The 21,093-nt window shown below is 45.0% G+C and overlaps 1 protein-coding gene across 2 annotated transcripts; it reads right to left on the reverse strand.

The window, feature by feature from the left end:
* Positions 1-667: 667 nt before the first annotated feature.
* per1b (period circadian clock 1b) lies at positions 668-20,648 on the reverse strand. 2 transcript variants are annotated; one of them, XM_026162091.1, is made up of 20 exons: positions 20,451-20,648; positions 11,147-12,071; positions 9,954-10,207; positions 9,719-9,840; positions 8,942-9,143; positions 8,662-8,856; positions 7,934-8,012; positions 7,607-7,713; positions 6,902-7,055; positions 6,415-6,685; positions 5,625-5,733; positions 5,277-5,436; positions 5,081-5,196; positions 4,804-4,950; positions 3,910-4,293; positions 2,892-3,706; positions 2,612-2,798; positions 2,065-2,278; positions 1,699-1,849; positions 668-1,600 (listed from the first exon to the last, which is right to left on the reverse strand). In XM_026162091.1, the coding sequence occupies exons 2-20, from the start codon at positions 11,557-11,559 to the stop codon at positions 1,325-1,327; spliced, it is 4,356 nt and encodes a 1,451-aa protein (XP_026017876.1). In that variant the 5' UTR covers positions 11,560-12,071; positions 20,451-20,648; the 3' UTR covers positions 668-1,324. The 2 variants fall into 2 exon arrangements, with proteins under 2 accessions (XP_026017876.1, XP_026017877.1); XM_026162092.1 differs by lacking the exon at positions 20,451-20,648 and adding an exon at positions 15,826-16,104.
* Positions 20,649-21,093: the final 445 nt, after the last annotated feature.

The following is a 21,093-nucleotide window of genomic DNA, read 5'->3' on the forward strand; positions in this document are numbered from 1 at the left end:
CTGCAAAGAGATGTAATCATGAGGTGGAAAAGAAGAAAAATCTGACTTCGCATTTAAACCCATTTAAAGTCATTTTATTGTCTTTTTTTTATACAAAGAACTTCAAAAATATTAAACTGTTGCAGACACCACTGACGCCATGAAGCAAAGGATATCACATGACCAGAACAGTGCCACAGAGAAGAGACAGGGAAAAGGGACAGAGTGGAATAGAGAAGATAGTAAAACACTCTTCGAACTCTTCGGAGGACTTTTTAAGAGTTACATCCACCTTTTTCCAAATCTTCTCACCACCACGAGCAACACAGAAGCGCTGCAGGGTCCGTAGGGGGGTTGATAAATTGGGAAACGCTGTCTGTAGTGTTTGTTCACTGTTGTCGTGCTCAAACTAATGCCTGGCAGATGAGAAGCCTTTTAAAAGGTGTGGGTCAGACTCCCGCTGATTTCCACGCTCGTCCACAAGTAAAGCAACTCGACTGCCGAGTCACAAACACTGTCTCCATTTCCAAAAAGTGCGATCTATCGTATAACAAATAGCTTTTTAAACACATTTTTTGTTGTTGTTTTTTTTTTTACAGTACACACCCTCTTTTGGGTGTTCTCCATCTGCAGTGCATCAAATTATAAAAATATACACAATGCTTACAAAATTACTTGGTTCTCACTGTACATTTTCCTCTATCAGGTGAAAGTAGTTTAATTATTTGGGGTCACAATTCATACAAAAGAAGAAGAAGAAAAAGTGAGGATTGAGACCAGAACAGGATCCCAGAAACATTCAGAAAAGTCAGAGTCCCTTCTTTTGTCACAGGCTGAACTCTGGGCAGGAGAGATGAAAACACAAGTGGAGCACATCCATCTTTATGTAAAGGCGCACTTTTTAACCTTAGTCTCCTTTGATTATTTTACAACTTAAATAAATATAACCTGAACTACAAGGACAATTAAAATAAAATAAAAAAAATAGACAAAAAGAAAGAAAACAGGACAAATTCACTCTCTAAAACTGAGTGTGCGTGTCCGGTGGTGTCCAAGGCATTTAATTATCAGTTCCAGTGGGTGCCTGGACCGCTGACATCGAAATCAGACTCAAAGAATCAACGTGTCCCGCCTGACCTGCTGTCCGACAATAAACAGCAGTCGTCTGCATCAGTACGCACCTCAGCATCCCAGCGCAAGCTCATTGGATTACAGCCTCTGTAATGATGCTTTGAGCACAGGAAGTCCTGGACGGCGCATATTGTCTCATGATGAAGCTCATGATTGGCGCTAGTGCTTTTCATTTTGGGCCACCTGCGAGGTGAGTCCCGTCAGACTCCAGTGGCTAAGTCTCACTTTTTCCTTCCACAGTGTCTGACCTCGCTCCCTCCTCCTCTGCCACCATGTCTTGGCTGCTGTCCTGTTTTTCTGTTCCTTTATCTTCAACTCCTTCCTCCTCTTCTTCGTCCTCATGGTGAGCCGCCTCTGTGAGGCTTTTCATCACCTCGCCGGCGCTCTCCTCCTCGGCCTTGAGCACGCTGCACAGCTCCATGTCGTGGATCTCCACGTCGAATGGGGCGGCGGGGGGCACAGCGGGGGGAGACTTGCAGCCGGTACAGCCCTGAAAACACAGAGAGAAGCGACTTCCTGTATTTTCTGCCACAAAACAGATCGTACATCGCACGTTGACATGGTACAGGGTGGATCTGTTGTACTCACGGAGATGTTGATGGCTCGCGGCAGGCGTCCGGTGCGGATCCAGGGATGGACCTGGCTCAGCTCCCTCTTCTGCTCCTCTGTGAAGCGTGGCTGGTGTTTCTGCATGTTCCTCAAGGACTCACGATCCTCTCGCAGAACCGTCTCCAAGTCCCTGTTGACGAAGACAAATAAAGTGGACAAGTATTAAGCTGCTGCCTTTCTGGACTAACAGCTGCTTGTATTTCTCTACAGTATGACTAGATCGGTCCCACTTATACTTCATGTCTTGAGAAACAAAACAATCCTCACTTTTTCTAAACCAGTTTGTCATCTGAGAGCTGAATGAGTGAATCAAAGTCGTGTATGTCATTTTGCCCAGTGCTGTACCTGACAGGCAGCTGATAGGTCATCATGACCTTGTCGTCTGTGTTGGCCATCAGCAGCCAGATGGGGTCCTGCAGCACACACTTGATGAACTGCTCCTCTCCACCGTCTCCTCCCGCGCTGCTGCTGCCCCCTGCTGGCTGTTTGCGGGAATGGTCATTCTCCGATGAGTCGATGCTGCCGAAGTACTTGCTGGTGTGGCTGCCCTGGCTGCTGACTAGATGGGAAAAACACAAAAAGTTTAGAAGAGTTTTCAGTCTGTACTTGAGAATTAAAGACCATCACAGTGTTAATTAGAGACAATCTCAATCAAAACATTTTTTTTTTTACTGCAACTTTTAGAGTTCATCTGATTTATTTCATCTGGTATCATCTCACTTTACTAATAACAGTCATATCACGATCAACTAAATTAAATGTCAGAGTGCCCCAGAACTCTGCGTCCCTGATAGAAACCATTAAACTAAAAAGAATTCCATCAACAGCCGAGAACAAGATGTTTTTTTTATTTTTTTTTTTTAAATGGCACTAATGATTTAAATCTACTGACTGGTGCCGCTGGTGCCAGAGGAGCTGCAGCCGTTGGAACCGGAGCCCGAACCCGAGGATCTTGTTCCCGAAGACCCTGAACCAGAGGCAGCTGATCCGGTGCCTGAGCGCGAGTCTTCTTGGAGCAGCAAGTCCAGCAGGTCGCTGGAGGTGGACATGGCATCGTTGTTGGACTCATTAGCTTCACCCTAATGGGGAAAACATTAATGTTAATTTTTTTTTAAGTCTTTTGTGAGCAATTGCTACATTTTTAGGTCAGACATCCTATCCTGAACACTTACATTCTCATTTTCCTTGGAGGTGTCATCTGAGCTCCTCTGATTGGTGGAACTTTGCCCCCTGGCTGCCCCACCCTGCACCGAAGGCGATGCCTGCTGAGATGCTGCTAGTGCCGTGGCGACCTCTAGCCGGTTGCTCGGCGACTCTTCCAGCTGAAGCAAGTTGAGAGGGGAGGAGCATCGGGATTGGAAGAGGGGTGACTCCGCGCCTTCGCGATCAGCTGGCGTCTGAGTGTAAGACTGTGGCGTGCTGCTGCGAGACAGGGCACATGTGCCTGGTGTGGGCATGGGGTTGGAAACTGTAATGGGGACAGCGGCTGTGGGGACAGCGGCTGTGGGGACAGCGGCTGTGGGGACCCCTTGGTAACCGAAGTTGGGATTGTAAAATGGTCCAGGGGTGGAGCCTGGCTGACACATGGGCACTCCCATCTGCGGGAACATGTAGTTGGGCAGAACGAAGGCCATCATGGGAGGAACCATCTGGGTGGGGGGGAAACGTGATGGATCTGGGACGGGTAAGGGCTGAGTAAGAGGTGGGTAGATGGGGTAGATTGGAAGCATACCAGGGGGAAAAGCAGCGGGTGGCATGCTAGCCTGGGAACCTACAGAAGGCCAGGAGGATGAGGTTGTTGGAGGGCCGAGAGGCATGTTGAGGGGCATGGGAGCAGTGCTGCTTCTGAGGTCCTGACGACCCCCGCTCAGGCCCAGAGAGCTGTGCTGGTCAGAAGACTCCTGGTGCTTGAGTCTCTTACCGCCACGGCCGCGTCTGTGACCACTGCTACCTCCTGCAGCTGGGTAGTCACGGGAACAACGCACCCCTGCAAAAGATAGAAGACGCCCTACAATCAGTTTGGTGCTTCACATAAAATATTCTGAAGCTTTCACACCAACAGTTTCACAGACGTTAGTGTATCGAAGGTGATACAGGTTCCCAAAGATGAAGTTCAAATATACTTCTTCACTTTGCAAAACAGCTATTCAATACAAAACCATTTCTAAGACTGTGACAGTGTGCTCCTACCTCGTGACAGGGGGTTGACAGCTGCGGCGTGGCAGCGCACAGTTGAAGACACCGTCTGATCGACAACGCGCAGCTTGCTGAGGTCCTTGAAGCGGTCGAGGAAGGCCTGCTCCTCCTGCTGAGTGTGGGCGGACAGCACCTCCTTGGTAAGACCCAGCCTGCTACCTCCACCTCCCGCTGCTCCGGCTCCTACACTTCCGCTTCTCCGGCTGTCCCTATCAGGCTGGCTGGCTTGAGGGAGAGGAGGAGGTGGCGGAGGAGGAGGTGGAGGAGGCGCGATGTTAGCGGGAAGCTCTAAGCTGCTTGCGGGAGGAGTCGGGGTGGTGTCGAGAGGAGTCTGTGCAGCCGGTGTGGGAGTTGTAGGAGTTTCCTCCATGACGATGTCTGTGAGAAGAGAAGAAGAGGAGAAGAGGACAAGAAGGCGGGGTGTAACGATATAAAGAAGAAATAAAGATCACTCTTTTTGCAATTAACTGACACAATTCAGTGCTGTCATTAGGCAGGTAGGACCAAAAGATTCAGGTATACATACATACACGTATATATCTTATACAATCTACAGCTGCAGATAAACACGAGTTTGTTAGCTGAAGCCTCGTGTTTGCTAGAGCTGTTGTGTCATTAAAGTTTAACATTCACTGAAAAAAAAAACAATTACAATATGTAAAACAGTGTGCACAGGAGAAGAATGAAACACATCACATCAAACCAGAAATGTTCCAGGTAGTATGCCTGCAACAAAAGCGAGTTTAATTGCAAAACAAACACATAAAAAGCACAACTTGAACGCCACTGTTAAACATGAAAAACAAAAAAAAGAACTCCATTCAGGGTGTGCAAGGAACTCGTCCTGCAACTTCCAGGAAGGAGAGCGTGAGTGTTAACGAGGCCCACCTGACTCGGGAGGCTTCTTGTCTCCAACATGGACGATGGTGCTGCTGAAGCTACACTGAGACGTAACTGAGGCTACACTTTCTGCCTTTGTGGCCATGGTCAGAGGAGGCAGAGGAGGTGGTTCACCTACGAGGTTAACTGAACCACCTGGAGAGACAATACGGTCAGAAATTTAGTCGCACAGACACAACATCAACCAGGTTTGTTGTCTTCTACCTAGTTAGCTGCATCATTACCTACCTAACAACTTAATCAATTCCAGATCATAGTGAAATACCTTTGCTGTTGCCGTTGGGCTCCTGTTTGTCGTCATCAGATGCTGAGGAGGCAGTGCAGGAGTAGGAACCACACTTCCTTTTGACTGTATTGGGAATGTTACAGCTGTCCAAGTACCTGTGTGAGAAATCGCTGGGTAAGTGGGAGGTCAAAGGGCAAATGTCGACACAGAAACGACTTCAGGTTTGTGTACAAACCTAATGACGCTGTCCAGACAGTTGATCTGCTGGTAGGAGTAGCTCGTAGATGGTTCCTTGGGTACAAGCGGTGCAGGGACCAAACTTTTGGATGGGTTTGTCATGTCTGCTATCAAACTTCTGACTGGATCGCTGTTGATCGCTCTGACGGCCGCCGTGACTGGATCAGATACAAACAGGATCAAGAAATTAAAATCGTCCTCTGTGAAGGCTTTTGGACATTATTGTTATTATTAAAAAACTTTCTTTTATGCCTTTTTCTTTCCTGGAATACTAAAACTATTAAAAAAACCAAACTATTTACTCTCCCGTGACATTCTGAGTTCAAATACAACTCCAGCCTCTTACCCGTGCTGGTGTTTTTCCTCGGAAGTGGGCGGTTACGAGACTCGATGAAAACCTGCTGCCCGTTTGTTTTCACCATATGGACGTCTTTGCAAATCTGCTGAAACGTCATCTAGAGAAAAACGAAGACCAGAAACATCACAGCTAACCAACGAGAGAATGACACTGCACTGAATCTTCTGCCAACCTGTCATATTGTTCGTGCGTAACACTACAGTCTAAATGTGATGCAACAGTACCCAGGAAAATGCGGCTGTATCAAAAACAAGGGGATAAACAATCTTGTGAGAAAGCATTTCACAAAGCGGGACATGTTGTGCGCATTTTCAGATGGATTTCTTTTTTTGTTTGAGTAGCCTTACATGATTCATAGTTAAAAAGAATCCTTATTAGTCTAACCCTCTATGCAGCCCCTTTAGTCATCTAATGTCTGAATCCAGATATTTTATCATTTAGCCACACTACAGTAAAAGGACAGCAACCCCCTTGCAGCTAGGAAACAAAACACTGGTGGTTGCCTGGTGACAACTGAAGTTTCAGCAGCTGCAGTGACCAACCTCTCGGCAGCCACTTTCAATCACAAGGCAACCTTTATCCAAAAAAACCTGCCAGACAGACTGGATCAGGTAACGAGCTAGAATGAATGAATTTTATACTCTGGCTCTTCTCGTGTGTCTATGATGTGCCTCTTTGCAATCAGAGGATTAAACTCAACTGATTGCAAAGCTGGTTGTACTGTGGTTATATAACTAAAAAAAACAACAACACAAAAGCACTTCTTTCTCAGACTCACAGGTTTGTGGAATGCACCTGCGGCCTCATCTACAACGGGACTGTTGCTGTCGCTGGACGAGGCAGCCGAGGCACTGAGGTGCTGTTGGTTGGAGCGGTGGGAGCCCCGTGAGCCGCTGGACCCAAGAGAGCTGTAGCCCTGAGAGCTGCTGCTGTGCACCGGCTGCACCAGGAGTCTGTGGATCTGCTCGCTCAGGTGGACGATGTCGGGCGTGGTGACCCGATTCTCACAGTCCTGCGGCGCGGTGAACACGTCTTCATTCAGCGGGCTCCTGGAGACAAGGAGAGTTTGTTTATAATAGAAACAAACTCTTTATCTGTGGTTTTTTTTAGGTCTTCTAAAAGTGCCACTTTTTAAGAAGATCCTTGTTTAGTCACTAAAGGCAGTATTAAACGTGCATCTAATGAGCTTTAAGGACAGATGACCGACGCACAAAGTTTGAACAATTACATAAAACTTTTGGTGAAGTGAGACAGAAAACGCTTACGTTCTGACTTTGTGCCGCCCCACGATGAACGCCACCTTTCTACTCCAGGGGTTAACAAAGGAAGACCAGCTGGTGTCCATGGTGACATACTCCCCGCTGCGGGCGCACATCCGCAGGGGCGAGTAGTCAACCGGCTGCCCAGCAAACTGAAAGACTGAAGAGAGATGACAAAGCACACATGTGAGTTTCCTGAGTTGTGAAGGAACAAAATAAAACATATGAAAGCCATGAACGGTTTACACAGCCCTTACGCTTCTGTGTGACATAAGCTCCTACCAAAAACATCCCCAGATACAGGCGGCAACAGCCACAAAACTAGAACGTCAAAATGAGGACCCTTATTTTTTCCAGAAGTAAAAGAAGAGAGAAAGATCACATAATAAATGATCATTATTGCCTCTGCTGGATTAATGTAGGCGTCACCCTGTCCCCTGTAGCTGCCTTTGTGTGTCTATGTGCACACCACCTGCAGCTCTGACACACACAGTGCACAGAGAACCTGGTTGCTTAGGTTTTATACATTTTAACAGCAGCTGTCGTTACATCAGCAGATTAACGTCCACGTTTCTCTCCTACTGCACAGGTTCCCAATTAATTAGTCTTCTGCTAACAAGCCTGTTATTCGAGCTAAAGTGTGTTTTTTACATTAGCCCTGTGTGAATTTGGTCGTGATTACATTTTGAAGAAAGGCTTAAATAGGCTTACTCTTCTCATGTATAGCCACCATAATGTGCCTGTCCTCAGGGTGGATGCAGAGCAGGATCGGTGTCCCGACCAAGTCCTGAGGGAGGTAACCCAACAGTGGCACTGCCCTGCAAACACATCACATTTCCACACTGAGAGTTATCATTTTACACACACCTTAACATTCAGAGAAGTGAAATCGCAAAACATGTTATAGCTGTTTATTTTTAACAACCGTCTCCAAATCCACAGTGAAACGATGAGTCGATCGCACGCCTTAAGCTTAAAACACCAATTACCAGAAGGCGACACAGCAGGAAGCATGGGGTCAGAGCAAAGATAACTGACCTTTCATCAACTTCCTGGAAGAGGCAGCTGGGAGTGTGACTGGTGGTGAAGATCCTCTTGTCGGGTGGGATGCGAGGAGCTGATGGGCACAGAGGACACAAACAGAACAGATGAGGAGCATGTTTGGAGGGTGAAACAGACTTTGTGTCTGACACTGTTCTGACAGTCATGCAGTATCAACGGTCTACATTATCCATATTCAAAGGAATATGGTATTCCAGTCTCTTTCATTATATTTCCTCCAGAGCTATAGTGGAAGCAGACTTTGCACCTGTTAGAGTGCAACTACACAAACTAGACTCTCTCGCTCTTTTCTGATAACCCCAGGCTCGCTTGCTTTGTTTTCCACTGAAACATCCTGCCACAGAGTTAACACCAACGCACCGCCCACTCATCCTGTCTCACCAAAACAAACACGCGCTCTGAAACCAAACTAGTAACCTGTCACATGTCAGACCTGAAGCGACTCTGATACCAAAAGCTGCCCTGCGTTCTGCTACTCTACTCAAACAGGTGGGGCCTGCCTGGTTACAAGAATCATATTCATACATCACCTCACATAATCAGTCCAAACAGTAAGGAAAGAACAGTGTCGATATAATTAAAATGCTATGTTACATCTCTTTAGCTTGTGTGACTCTCAGTGTCAAATTGATGATGGTGTAATTTTAACTCATATATACACAAACACTTGTTTATTACAGACAACAGGGGATCGTATCAAATACCTTCATATCCAGAGTGGACCCTCTCTGCGATCAGCAGGCAGCAGGGCTGTGGCTCAGCAGCATCCGAGTCTCTGATGGTGAGCTGGTAGGGCGTGAGGCGAAATGGGTAGTAGCGCATCTCGCCGCCCTGCGGCCGGTCAGCACTGAGCCGACAGAACATGGACTTCTCCTGGGTGCAGTCAACTGGAGGAGATGCTGGAGGAGACCGGAGTCAGTCAGCACAGGAAACATAAGGAAACATAGCTAAACTTGCTCGCGCTTTCAGTCAGCGTGTGCTCACCAGAGCCGATGCAGGAGGCCCATTGGGGCAGGCGGCAGGGTGCCGTGCTGCTGTAGAAGGTGCTGACATCTTGCGGAGCCAAAAGGTCAGAGAATATGGTTCCTTGGAGACACTCAGGCTTACAACGCAGCACGGATGAGCCCTGGGGCGATATGTACACAACCTTCCCTGACAAGAATGATACTGCCATGGAGAATGTGTCCTGGAGAAAACAGAAGGAATTTAATGAGCCATCTTCTCCAACAATCTGGGATCTTTCATTGGGGCGCATTTCAATTCCTGTTTCAGGAAAAAAAACTGTGAAAATGGATATTTTTGAACACAAGCACAAAGCTGAAGGCCACACCCATCTTCAAATTCATTTAGCTCTGGGCTACTAATCCTGTGAAATTTCATGCCTGTATGTACTGGTTGTCCTCAAACATCAGCACAAATCTAAACATCTGCCCCAGTACCCCAAACCGCCTGTGTAGTAGTTTCATTGAGGGTCGACTGAACCTCTAAATCTCAGTTTAAAATCAGTAGTGTGCCTTGAAGGACATTCAGATGCTTCTTCAGTTTCTGGATAGCGTAGATTTATCAAATGCTCTGACAGTAACCAGGAGGCAACCCTCCTTTCCTCTGAGTTACGTGTTAAACTCTGAGGTACCGAAAGTCATAAAACAATAATGCCCATGGCTCATTAACAACAGTAATAGTGTACTAGCCCCACTCCTTTAAAAGCCTTTAAGAGTAGTTTTAAGATGCAGGAAGAAGTGGATACGAATTTAAACTCACAGTGTTTTTGAGGGTGTACTCTGAGGTGATATTATCCAGCTCCTCAATCGTGAAGGTGGACAAGTCCAGACTGCAGCCGTGACACTCCTCCACACTCCACTGGTGATAGTACTCCTTGTTAGCTGGAAACATTGAACATTTCTCAGTTAAGATGGGCCTAAAATTCATCATCTGTGTTTTGCCTCCCACATAAGAACAGCCACCTTCTTAGAAAAGAAAAAAAAAAGACCCTCACCTCGGACTTGTTTGACACACTGCAGAGCATATTTGAGTGCATTCAGAGTGCTGAAGTGGCCCTTGGCCTTGCGCTCAGCTGGCAGTCGGAGCTTGAGCTCTTTGATGGCCTTCATGAGCTCCTTCTGCGTCTGGACCCTGGCTGACTGGTTGCTGCTGCAACCGGAGGTGGAGAGGGGGTGGTGCTCCGAGCTGGACGACGGCAGGCTGTAGACCAGGGACCCGCTGGGAGGTGACAGGCTCTGGGAGTTGGAGCTGGGTAAGGAGGACAGTTTCAGACAATGATTATTCAGAAAGTGAGAGGTGAGTGCGTGAACACTGCTGCTGCCGACCAGGCAGACATAAGTGTCAATAAATTTAAAAAAAATCCAAAGAAACTATTTTAAATAGGTAGTTTCGGCTACTGGTGTCCACTCTGACAGCTAGAAGAAGCTTTTCAGATGAAAATGGGTATAAGCAGAGAAGAGGTTTCTCGACAACTTCACCTATTCCAGGGCGCACCCCCCCATGGCAACGAAACTCCCAATGGCAGCCGTCTCTCCCGGCAGGACAATGCGCCCTGCAACACCGCAAAAATTGCTCACAGCCAGTTCGACTACCGTAACAAAGAGCCCAAAGTGTGCACCCAGCCTCCAAACTCCCCAGACAGCAGTCCAATAAGGCAACAGTGGGATGCCCCGGAACAAGCTCGATCCTCCGAGGCTCGACTCTGCAACAAGCCGACGCCACAGGACACCCTCGGGGGTCCTGTGTCCATGCCATTATTCGAAAGGGGCACCTGAGCAATATTAGGCAGGCAGTTTTAATGTTGTGGCACTTTTATGGCAAACATGAATAATACAATTACATTTCTGATTTTAAAGCACTTACATTGAAAACAGGTGCAATAAAAGCTGAAACATCCTTTCTGCATGCCACACAACGTTGGTCCTCGCCAGCCACCGTACACGCTCAGTTAAACCAGAGTAGTAATCGTCAGCATTACTAATGCTGACATCTGTCTTATAATAAAAGCATCCAGCTATCTACCATCTTAATCTTTCTCTACTCATTTCCAGCTTTTACTCTTAGACTCTTTAGGCCTGGCCTTGGTGCAGCCACTCATTTCATTCATTGTAATCTGACTAAGATCATACTGATTTCACCCTGAACACACACACACACAAAAAATGAGCTGTGGGTGACTTCTCTTACCTCTTGTTGCTCTCTGTAGTCTCCAGTATCATGCCAGAGTCCTTGCCATTTGAAGAGCTGTGGGAGCTGCGTGCGGACTGATGTCCGCGAGACCTGCTCTCCCTCTCCATCCCGCCCTCGCTCTCCCTCTCCCCGGAGTCGTTTCCGCTTGAGATTCCATCCATATCGTCTGAAGTCGGACACCTCTGATCTCTGGACGAACCTCCAGACTGAGATCCGTCGCTGGGGGATGAACCTCCTCCCCCTCCGCTCTCCTGGTCCTTGTGGGTGACACTGGCACCAAGCTGACCACTGCTGCAGATTTCGTGCACATTTAACCCCTGTGAATCCGCTTCCGGGTCTTTCCCGTTGGCCCCTGCCAATCGCCCCCGATTGCTGCTGCTAGGCATTGATTTAGAGTTGTCATAACTCATACTAGAGTAGGATGAGGCTGGTACAGCTTGATTGAGGGGGTCAGCCAAGGCGAAACAAAAAAAATTGAACTTTGCTTTAAGTGGGACTACTATGTATGCACATGTGAATCATAGTTGTTGGCTGTTAGTTTAACAAATCAAACAGAGAGCATATCATTGTTTGGTTTGGTTTTTTGGGTGTGTGTGTGTGGGGGGGGGTGCGCTGTAGACCCCTCTTTGAGAATTTTCAGGAAGAAAAAAAAAAGGTGCAGGCTGCTACAAAGCTGCCTTTCTAAACAAACAGAACAGTAATTATCTCGGGGAAAAAAAAGTGTCACTCAAAGCGCTGCAGACAAGACATGAATTTGTGGTTATGAAACAGCCTTGGCATAAATGCTCCAACAGATGGGATGAGAGATTGTGAGGGAGAGTGAGAAAAACAGCTCTCGGTGAGAGCAAAAAACATTCCTTTCACTCAGTGTCTGGTTTTCTCGCTTCTTTAGAGATGTGGTGCTCTAGGCGCTAAAGGCCACCTGAAATGAAAGAAAAAGAGCGAGATGGACAGAGAGAGGGAGAGGGGGAGAAAGGACAGCAATATTAGGATTATAAAACACTTGGTTGTCATGGTCTCTCTCAAGCATCTCTCCAGGACTGCGGCTTTAAAAAGCTTATCATCAGTTTATCATCATGTCAACCTCAGAAGACGAATCAAATACGGCGTGAAATATTCTCCCTGCCGAGCGATGCGGGCTGCGTGTCAGGATAGAAGAGTGTGCTCTTGTTTAGGGCCCAGCTGTTCTCCTTTTACTCAGATTATCTGGGAAACAAAAACAATCTCCTCATCCTGCCCACGGAATAACAGTAATCTCCTGTTTCTATTTGTATGCTGCAAGTGCGTACGCATAGATCTGAATATAGATCAGGTGAACTTGTGCTGGTGCCAAAGTGTGACATAGGACACTGGTCGCTCGTCAAAGCTCAGTCTCTTTTTACCCCTGGGACAGTCAAAACAAACACTGGCTGGGAGGAGAGAACAAAGCTCACATCAGAGAGCGCTAAGAATAATTGGGAAAGGTAACTCCAAGTATATATATACGGCCCACCTACGCAAGTGAGAGTCTAGTGCTATTTATTCCTTGAGCAAAGGTGATACCCCTTAATCCTTTAAGACCGGCAGACGCAACTAAAAGACGACACAGCCTCATATTCAGTCGCCAATCCTCTCAACTTTATACACCTGGCTGCCCCACAACCCTCTTTACCTGCCTCCGACAAGTGTGCAGTGATGCTGCATTTGTTCAGGACGGCTTTAAATATGCTCAGATATACCTGTGCTGACGCAACGGCCCTTTACAGCTGAGGGGACAGGAGGCGATAACAAGTCAGGGCCTGTGACGAGGGTAACTCATAAATAACTTAAAACGCAACAAACAGTGGTTGGGGAGAGGAGATTAACAAATTCATGCGCTGCGCCTAAGCTCCCTCCTTTCTGGGCATGAAATGCTAATCAGCATTATGTTTGGTCAGATGGATGATGCACACTTGCACATGACAATCTGTATGTGCTATGGCCAGACTGGGCGGAGGGAAGGGACCAATTATGATGAAGAAATATGCAAGCAGGGAGTGAGTGGGTGTGAGGCAGGCTGGCATCCATGCATGCTTCCACAGGTGATGGCAGAGACGCACGCAAAGGTGGTGGTGAAGAACTGTTCTCAGGCTATTACAGTACCTGCCTGCACCATCCCAGTCCACTCGGTGGACTCTTTAAAGCTCAGCTTTAAACCTCAGCTCTGTTTCCGCAGCCAATCAGATGCCGAGTAAAAACACAGGCTGATAGAGAGTCAGGATTGGGGCGCATGCATGGCTTTGGACTGTGGGAGGAAAGCAAAAACCCACGCAGACACGAGAATAACATGCAAACTCCACACCGCAATGTTAGATCGCTTTTGAACCCATGACCACTAGCTAACGCTGCAAAAAACCACTGAGCCAGTATGCCGCCCACCTTTTTCGAATTATTCACAGGAAATACACGCTGTAGGACCAAGCTCTGATTATGCAAGATATGTCTGTCGTGCTGTGGGAAAGAATATGTAACAAGGCGTGCTGACTACAGGACTAACACGTTACTTGGAAAAAAACATGTCTTCGGTTTCTTCTTATTTTCTGTATCTGATTTGCGCTGCTCACGACTGCCCTGTGTTGTACACATTTAGCAGAAAGGTTAAATGAATCATTCTGTCTCTGTCTGCGTGACACAGAGGCAAAAATCACTCGCCTACCCCTGTGAGACCCGAGTCTCTAAGACATCCAGGTCATAGGAGGTGGGATGAGATTCATTTAATTTAGATTTCTGTCAAATGCAAATGATATGCAGATATACTTCTTTTTTTTTCTTTTCTTTTTTTAAAATCTGCTTTATTTTTATATGTAAACATATTAGTTAACCACAGCGCAAAGCAGAAACTACGTCGTCCCAGATTTTTATGAATCAAAAGCTGCATTTGCTGACAGGCCAGTAACAATGTTCGGCTGATATACTGGTGCACACCTACTGTGAAGGCCGGCAGTCACCACATTATATCAGATGAACAATCGCTTTGAATGACAGGTAAAGCTCGAAAAGTGTGATAATAATCACAGCAGCACTTGTTTCTGCGTAATTTCCTGTCCAATTTAGGTGAACTAGCATGTCCTGACCTAGTACCTGTCAAGTGGCATGACAGATAAAAAGACACAAGAATGTCCAGGATCTGGAAATGCAGAAGTGTTGGTATTCAACAGTTTGCATTTATCTTCATTCACACAGCGTTACATAACCAGACCTTAAAGTACAGCATTAATCCTACTGGGACTGCTCTGAACAGGACACATGCTGAAGAGAAAGTAGGAGAAAATGTCAGACACACCCTAATTTGAATTTCTCAGTTGCTTTTCTCTGTCTTAAATCACTGCACATTGATCACCTTTGATGTTTGGACCAACAAAAATACTTCTGAGATGTCACCTAACAGACAGCATGGCTGTGTTCACAATCCTTCAGGCAAAGTGCTCGGGCAGAAAATAACTGCTAATGATAAACTGTAAACAAAAATGCAAAGAACTCATGTCTGCACGGGATAAATACACCACACGCTCACTATGGTGACAAATATAGATCAGCCAATGAAAGGAGCGTTGCAGCTTTCCTGCCAGTAAAACAGCACTTCTCCACTTGACACTGGCTGGGTTCTGCTCCAACAGTTGGCCATAAATCTGTTCACTGTGATGGTAATGAAGCAAGTGATCTGATTCAAACACTGTAACTGTAAGGCTTAACACTAAAGACACACTGACATGTCAAACAAACCATAAACCTGTCTGTAGCTTTTATGACAAAGATTTATTTATTCATATGGAGAATGAATAAAGAAATAAATGCATCAGATGCTGTCCAAATTCTTATTTGAAGCATCAGCACAACAATCTCACACTTTGGACATCTGAACAAGATGAGCTGCCTAAAACATCTAATCACATCTCTAATGAAACCTGCAAATGTTTAACACCTGGGGCTGTAAAAGCAAACAGTTGACAACAATGTGTTGAGCCTGAAACTGAACACCAGAGGAGGCTTCTTTGTTGCATTCATGAAGTGCACTGCAGGTAGGGTATGGTGCAGGTTGAAGTTCAAACTGAAACAATAATTATCTACAACAAACCGGATTTAAGGGAAAAGAAATGCACACAGCTCAATGCTTGCTCCTCCTCAAATGTGAATATTTGCTCATTTGGATGCCTGCCTGCACCAAACTAACAATCTGAAACTGTCAGCTTCATAGAAAATGTTTACAATTTTTCTGTCATTTTAACTAAACAAAGAAAAAAAAATATCAGCACTTGTTCTTGTAACTGCATTACTGTTTTCCAACAGTAGACTATGGAGAGAAAATTCATATCCTAAAGACTCTATAAAACTCCTCAAATTAAGCCAGCAGCTCTAACGTGCATGAGAACCTCTGATGCTGTATATTAACCAAACTATATGACACTCCAAGCTATGCACTGGGACAATATCAGAAGACACAGACCAGCGCATCTACCAAACAACAGCCACCTGACGCAAGCTGGCAGTAACATGAAATACTTCCCTGCTGTAAAGCACAGATGGAGGCTGCAGGAAGGTGTGGCGACGCTCCGTGCACGGACATGTGTGAACTACTCCTCTGGGCTCAAGCTAACAGCTCCATCACTGCAAACCCAGCGAGCGCGTTAAACAAGTGTGTTAGTTCAATTTCCCCTCACCGGCATGAGCGCCCACTGCTCCACATCTCAGCACAGTGCAGTGTGACAGCGCTGGCTCAGCATCCCCGCTTCTCTTGGCTTTTCTGTGTACATGCGGCACGTGTACACGGCGGTGTTTTCCGCAGGTCTCGCCGACCGCTGATTGGTCTGCTCGCTCGACCAATCGCAGAGCGCGCTACTCAGAGGCTGGGCTGCAGCGTAGGGAGTCCGGGCTCCCACACGGCCTGCCAGACACTGGTCTCAGCTCCGCCCACATAGGTTTGCCTATTAAATATGCAACGCTGCGAGCAGACGCGCGAGCCGATTCTAGACCAGCGGTTATGAGCGACAGTAATAAACGTACATGGTGTACATCTGTGAGACGGGCACGCCCCTTCACATCACTGCCACACGATCGCATTATAATATAATAACTTCATTACACTAATAATACAGAAATATGGGCTTTCATTATGTTTATTTACATTTGCTGTACCTCTTGAAGTATGTTTATTTAATAAACTTATTTCACCATTAGCTGATTTAAACAACAGCAACAACATAAAATAATAAAAAACCTTTCAGGTTGAGCCTATAATCGAAAGGTATATTTGGACTGCATTTCCAAGCTGCAAAGCCTGCAGGGGACTTTCAAATTTAAGCTGTGCAAACCTATGTTGCAATAACCTAGTTGGAAGGTTATAAATGTGCAATAAAGTGGTTCAGCAACAGCTGAACAAATGGCAATAAAGCCTGATAAATATTCTGTAAACTAGTTTGATTTTCCTTCTGCTTATTTTCTTTTTCATCTTGGCATTACATGCACAACATCTGGCTACTTCCTCACTGGGTCTTGCTTACATTGCAAGCTTCATCATTCTCCAAGATACTGTCAGTCTATTGTCAACAAATGGCAGGAAGCTCAATTAGCACTCGTTGTTTTGGCTAGTACTACCCAACCACAAAGAAGGCTCGTGTTCTTCTTATGCCGGACCACACCTGTACTACTAGTATCTTTGCCTCTAATATAATATGTGCCAACCAAATAAAATAAAAAAACACAACAACAGCCAGCCATGAACTTTCTCAAACTGCATCTGCATGAACAGGTTTTCATTTTAAAACACTGTTTTCAGAAGAGCTGATGGCAATAATGGCCAAAGCTATCACATTAACCAATTATGCACACTTTGCATGCACACTGGTGTACACAGGAAGTAGCCTGTGGGTTGATTCATGGCACAATGGCACAAAGTATGATCTGAGATATCTCTGCTTAGACCTACAAATAAGTCAAACTGTGTATGGGGGTCATGACAGTAAAAACATGGAATGGGACTAGTTGGAATCAAATACTGCAAAATAATAGAGCAGTACTGCACAGAATCAACATGTACTTTTTTATGACTCCATTACCCTTTCCAAGCAAACTTTCACAAAAATGTACATAAAAAGAAGACAAAGAAAATGTCATAAGTCTAAGTTTTGCAGCCTTAACATCAAATCTGGGCCCCTTTATCTAACAAAATTGATTGCCAAACACTTGTTCATGGATTTCAGTAAATCTTCCATGCAGTGATCTGCGGCCTAGATTCAGCTGGAAATATTTCCATTTATGAGCTAAGACGCTTTTGAAAATAAATTTTATAACAACCCAAAAAGAGAGTCTTGAGGTTTTCCAGAAACAAATCCAGCCTGCCTTAAATCCTTCTTGCTGATGGTGTTACTGCAGGTTCCCAGTGTTTCTATGCAGAAAGGTGATCCTTAAGGTACAAATGCTATTGATTTTTTTAATTCTTGGACTCTATTATTGTCTTTTTTGCATGATACACATCTCAAAATAATTCTCACTCATATTCCTGGCCTTGATCCAGTCCCTCAGTTCATTCTCTGAACTTTCTTCCTGCTGGAAAACATAAGATTTTAACAGCAGGTGGTGGGGTTGTCATACTCCTACACAGGACCATATAAAGGATATCCCCTCTGTCTGACATCACACAGAGCAAAGAGTAAAAAAAACAAAAATAGAAACAGACTCAATCCATGTGTTAAGTACGGTCTGAAGCCCAAGCTTTTGGTTCACAGTGATTACATCCACATCCATCATCATCATTAAATTCTGGCCATGTTTAATATGAGCATCCTCCATTGTAACAACCTATATGTGACAGAAAATAAGGAAAAGCACAATAGGTCCACTTAAATCCCCAAAACAAAAATGCTTTTCATTAGTGTCACTGGCTAACATTAAAAAAAATCAAGTGTGTGGTGTAAATTACTACATTCAGACATCAACATGTGGCAACTTGATCATTTAATAACAGCACCGGTTGCATGAATATATGCATGACTGCACACACTCTGGACCGCCTGCCAACAAACCTCAGCACATAAGCTCCTGAAGAGGGTAAAATAAAAGCCTGTAAGAAGCAGGTAAAAAACCCTACATCCACAGACTTGTCCACGTGTCTGTTGTGAACATCCTCTGTAACAAGTTCAGCTGGAAACTTTTAACAATGAACATGTAATACAAGAGTGAAAAAAACCCTGTGAGGCAATGGCAGCTTTGAGTGTAAAACCTCAAAACCAAATCAGAAACAGAGACATTTAAAAAGAAAACCTGAGACATTTCCCAGCAGTTTGCGGTCAGTCTGGTAACCTTGATGTTTTTTGTTTTTTCTTCTCTTATCCAAAACTAAGACAGACACGGTCCCTCTATCTGCTCATATCCAAACCCTCTTTGTCTTTCCAAACATACCTGACCATTTTAAAAGTATATAGTTCAAATAAAGAAATAACTTACATCGAACTAAAGATTCATCTCAAACATTTTTATTTTTTGTGAAGTCATAACGGGAAGAACGTGGTGCTCTGTTTCTGCTGACTAAACCGCTGGTAAATTAGTCATTCGTGCTTTGATGTATCACTGCGAGGGAAACTAAAGATTGTTTACTTGTCTCATGAGTTGAGTCATTACCCCACATATATGTGATCAAATGATTGCAGCACGAAGAAAATTACCCCTGCTGCCACTGCATGTCTCTGCCTCTATCAACCTTGTGCAACATTAGCACAGCTCGCTGCTGCCAGAAATCAAGTTTGACTTTTCTTTATGAGCTAGGAGAGTCATTGTTTCCTGCCCATCCATGGTCCGCTCTCAGACTTTCTGATAGGTCACTTATTGGGTGAAAGACATTGATATTGGAGTCTTCTTTCTCTACAGTTTCTTCTGGAATAATAAGTAGTTCACACGTTTTCTTAAAAAGCAAAAGATTCCTGGTTTGATCCTGGAAAGAGACACCAATCCTTTTAAGGTTGTGTCATAAAGGGCATTCCATGTAAAAATCTACCCACTATGGCAACCCCTTGTGAATAAGGGAGCGGCTCAGAGTAGATTCTGTGCAGCTTCTTTGCACTCTCAGTCACTCAGGAGGGTAAGAGTGCAAAGAAGCTGCAGGCTTGCATGGCAGGCTCATGTTTAACCCTCAAGCCTCTGCGGTGCGCCACACTGTTTATGGAAGATTTACTGTAAAACTGCCACTCAGAGGGGATTACAAGCCTGGAACAGGACACCATCGCAAATGTCACAAGATTTTGGCACAGGTGCCAACTGAAACTGGTTGAGTGAAAACACCAACGCCGTGTGATGGTTTCTTATATTATTATGATGCAATGATAAAGTTATGCAGCCTCTGGGGGCGACAAAATACAATTCACAGGCATGAGTGGATCGCCACTGTTCAGTCACAGGAGCAGTGGCATGCAATTGTCTACAGTGAATGCACAAGTCAAATAGTCCTACATCAAATGAGAGCAGAGCTGTAAAAACTGTGTTTGGCTTTCAGTAAAAATCTGCCAGCACCAAGAACAGTATGTGTACATTAGGAGAGAGGCCTCTAAGAATCCCTTTTAGCTGGACGTGCAGTTTACACTAGTCTGGCTAAAACACAGAGTAAACATTTGCTATGTTGCTTTAGTACCTCAATCAGAGTCCAAACGCAATGCTTAACATAACTAACATGTCTGCCAGACGACCACCGCACGTCACAAACCCCTCCCTTAAAGTAATAAAAAAAGGAGGGGGGTTACTTTGGGAATCATAAAAATATGGGTAGTTAATGAACTGATTAAACTGATGATCGGTCACAATATATCTGAAAAACAATAAATGCCCCATCGCTAGCAAGCATATCGTAAACACATGGGGGCAAATTTCCTCCCCTCTTAGCACACGGTGCAATATTCGTGTATGCAAGTCCACCACGCACAAACCAAAGGGGCTAGTTTCACACAGTTCACGAAAAATAGGTCTTGGAAACTGGGTGGGATGTAGTAGATGTAGATTACTGCTGTGTTACATTAGTTCAAAGTGTTGGCATCTTCTTCTAAATACATTTACACTGTGAAGTCATCAGTTCACATCAAGTTAACAGAGGAGGTTAAAAGAAAAAAGCTCGCGTATGATCTGTGAGATGAACAGACTGTAGTTGATATTAAGTTATGTACTGTAGCTATAATGTGAGGCAGTTAAATGTATTCATCTCTCCAATTTGTACACTGATGCTCAGTAATCACAAAAACAGCTTATATGCTAGCTACAAAGATCCAAACTCTTGTAAAACAAAGTGCCAAAGGCGCCAGCTTACCTTAAATATGCTTCAAAATAACAATAACGCAAGTGCTTCAATATCCCGCGGTGGGGAACTCAAAATTCTTGAAAGAGACGGCATAAATCCAGGTAGCAACGACAGCCTTCGCTTAGTGGTCTGTACTGAATCTCCAGACATTTTTTTTATTCTTCCCCCAACTGTAGTTTACACGCAGGGACACACGTGCAAGTACATGGTCTGGTAACTAATATTGAAATAGCCGTTGTGATTGGACAACAGGTGACGGTTTCTCCGCCCAAAGCCCGCCTTGGCTCGATATGATTGGTTATGAGGGGCGTGGTTAGCGGCACGGGGCCTGGCGGTCACGTTGCAGAGTGACTGGTCCTGAGTTCCTTTCAAAAAACACATTGGAACACGAGAGGGCGTAGCCACTGCCCACAGTTGGTGCAGTTGGCCGTAATGGATGCCGTAGCAGCGCAATTATAGTTTCAGCACGCAGCTGGTTAAGAGATTACCTGTTTTTAATAAGTAATTTTGTGTAGTTCCAGAAATATTATGTTTGTGATTTTTTGTAATTGTTTATTAAATTCACTGCTGCTACCAACAGAAATTATTCCTCATCATCTGTAGGCATCTGTGTAGTAGTAGTTTTATATTCTTATTATATTTAGATATATTT

The sequence above is a fragment of the Astatotilapia calliptera genome, chromosome 3 (genome assembly GCF_900246225.1).
Source record: "Astatotilapia calliptera chromosome 3, fAstCal1.2, whole genome shotgun sequence".
NCBI classification, from domain to species: Eukaryota; Metazoa; Chordata; class Actinopteri; order Cichliformes; family Cichlidae; genus Astatotilapia; species Astatotilapia calliptera.

Excerpts from the sequence above, each read along its gene's own strand:
- per1b (XM_026162091.1), bottom strand. The coding sequence starts at position 11,559 with ATGAGTTATGACAACTCTAAATCAATGCCTAGCAGCAGCAATCGGGGG. Across the intron at positions 5,734-6,414 it reads CAGGTGCATTCCACAAACCT|ATGACGTTTCAGCAGATTTG; the intron begins GTGAGTCTGAGA and ends GTTTTTCTCTAG. Across the intron at positions 1,601-1,698 it reads CGCGAGCCATCAACATCTCC|GGCTGTACCGGCTGCAAGTC; the intron begins GTGAGTACAACA and ends CTGTGTTTTCAG.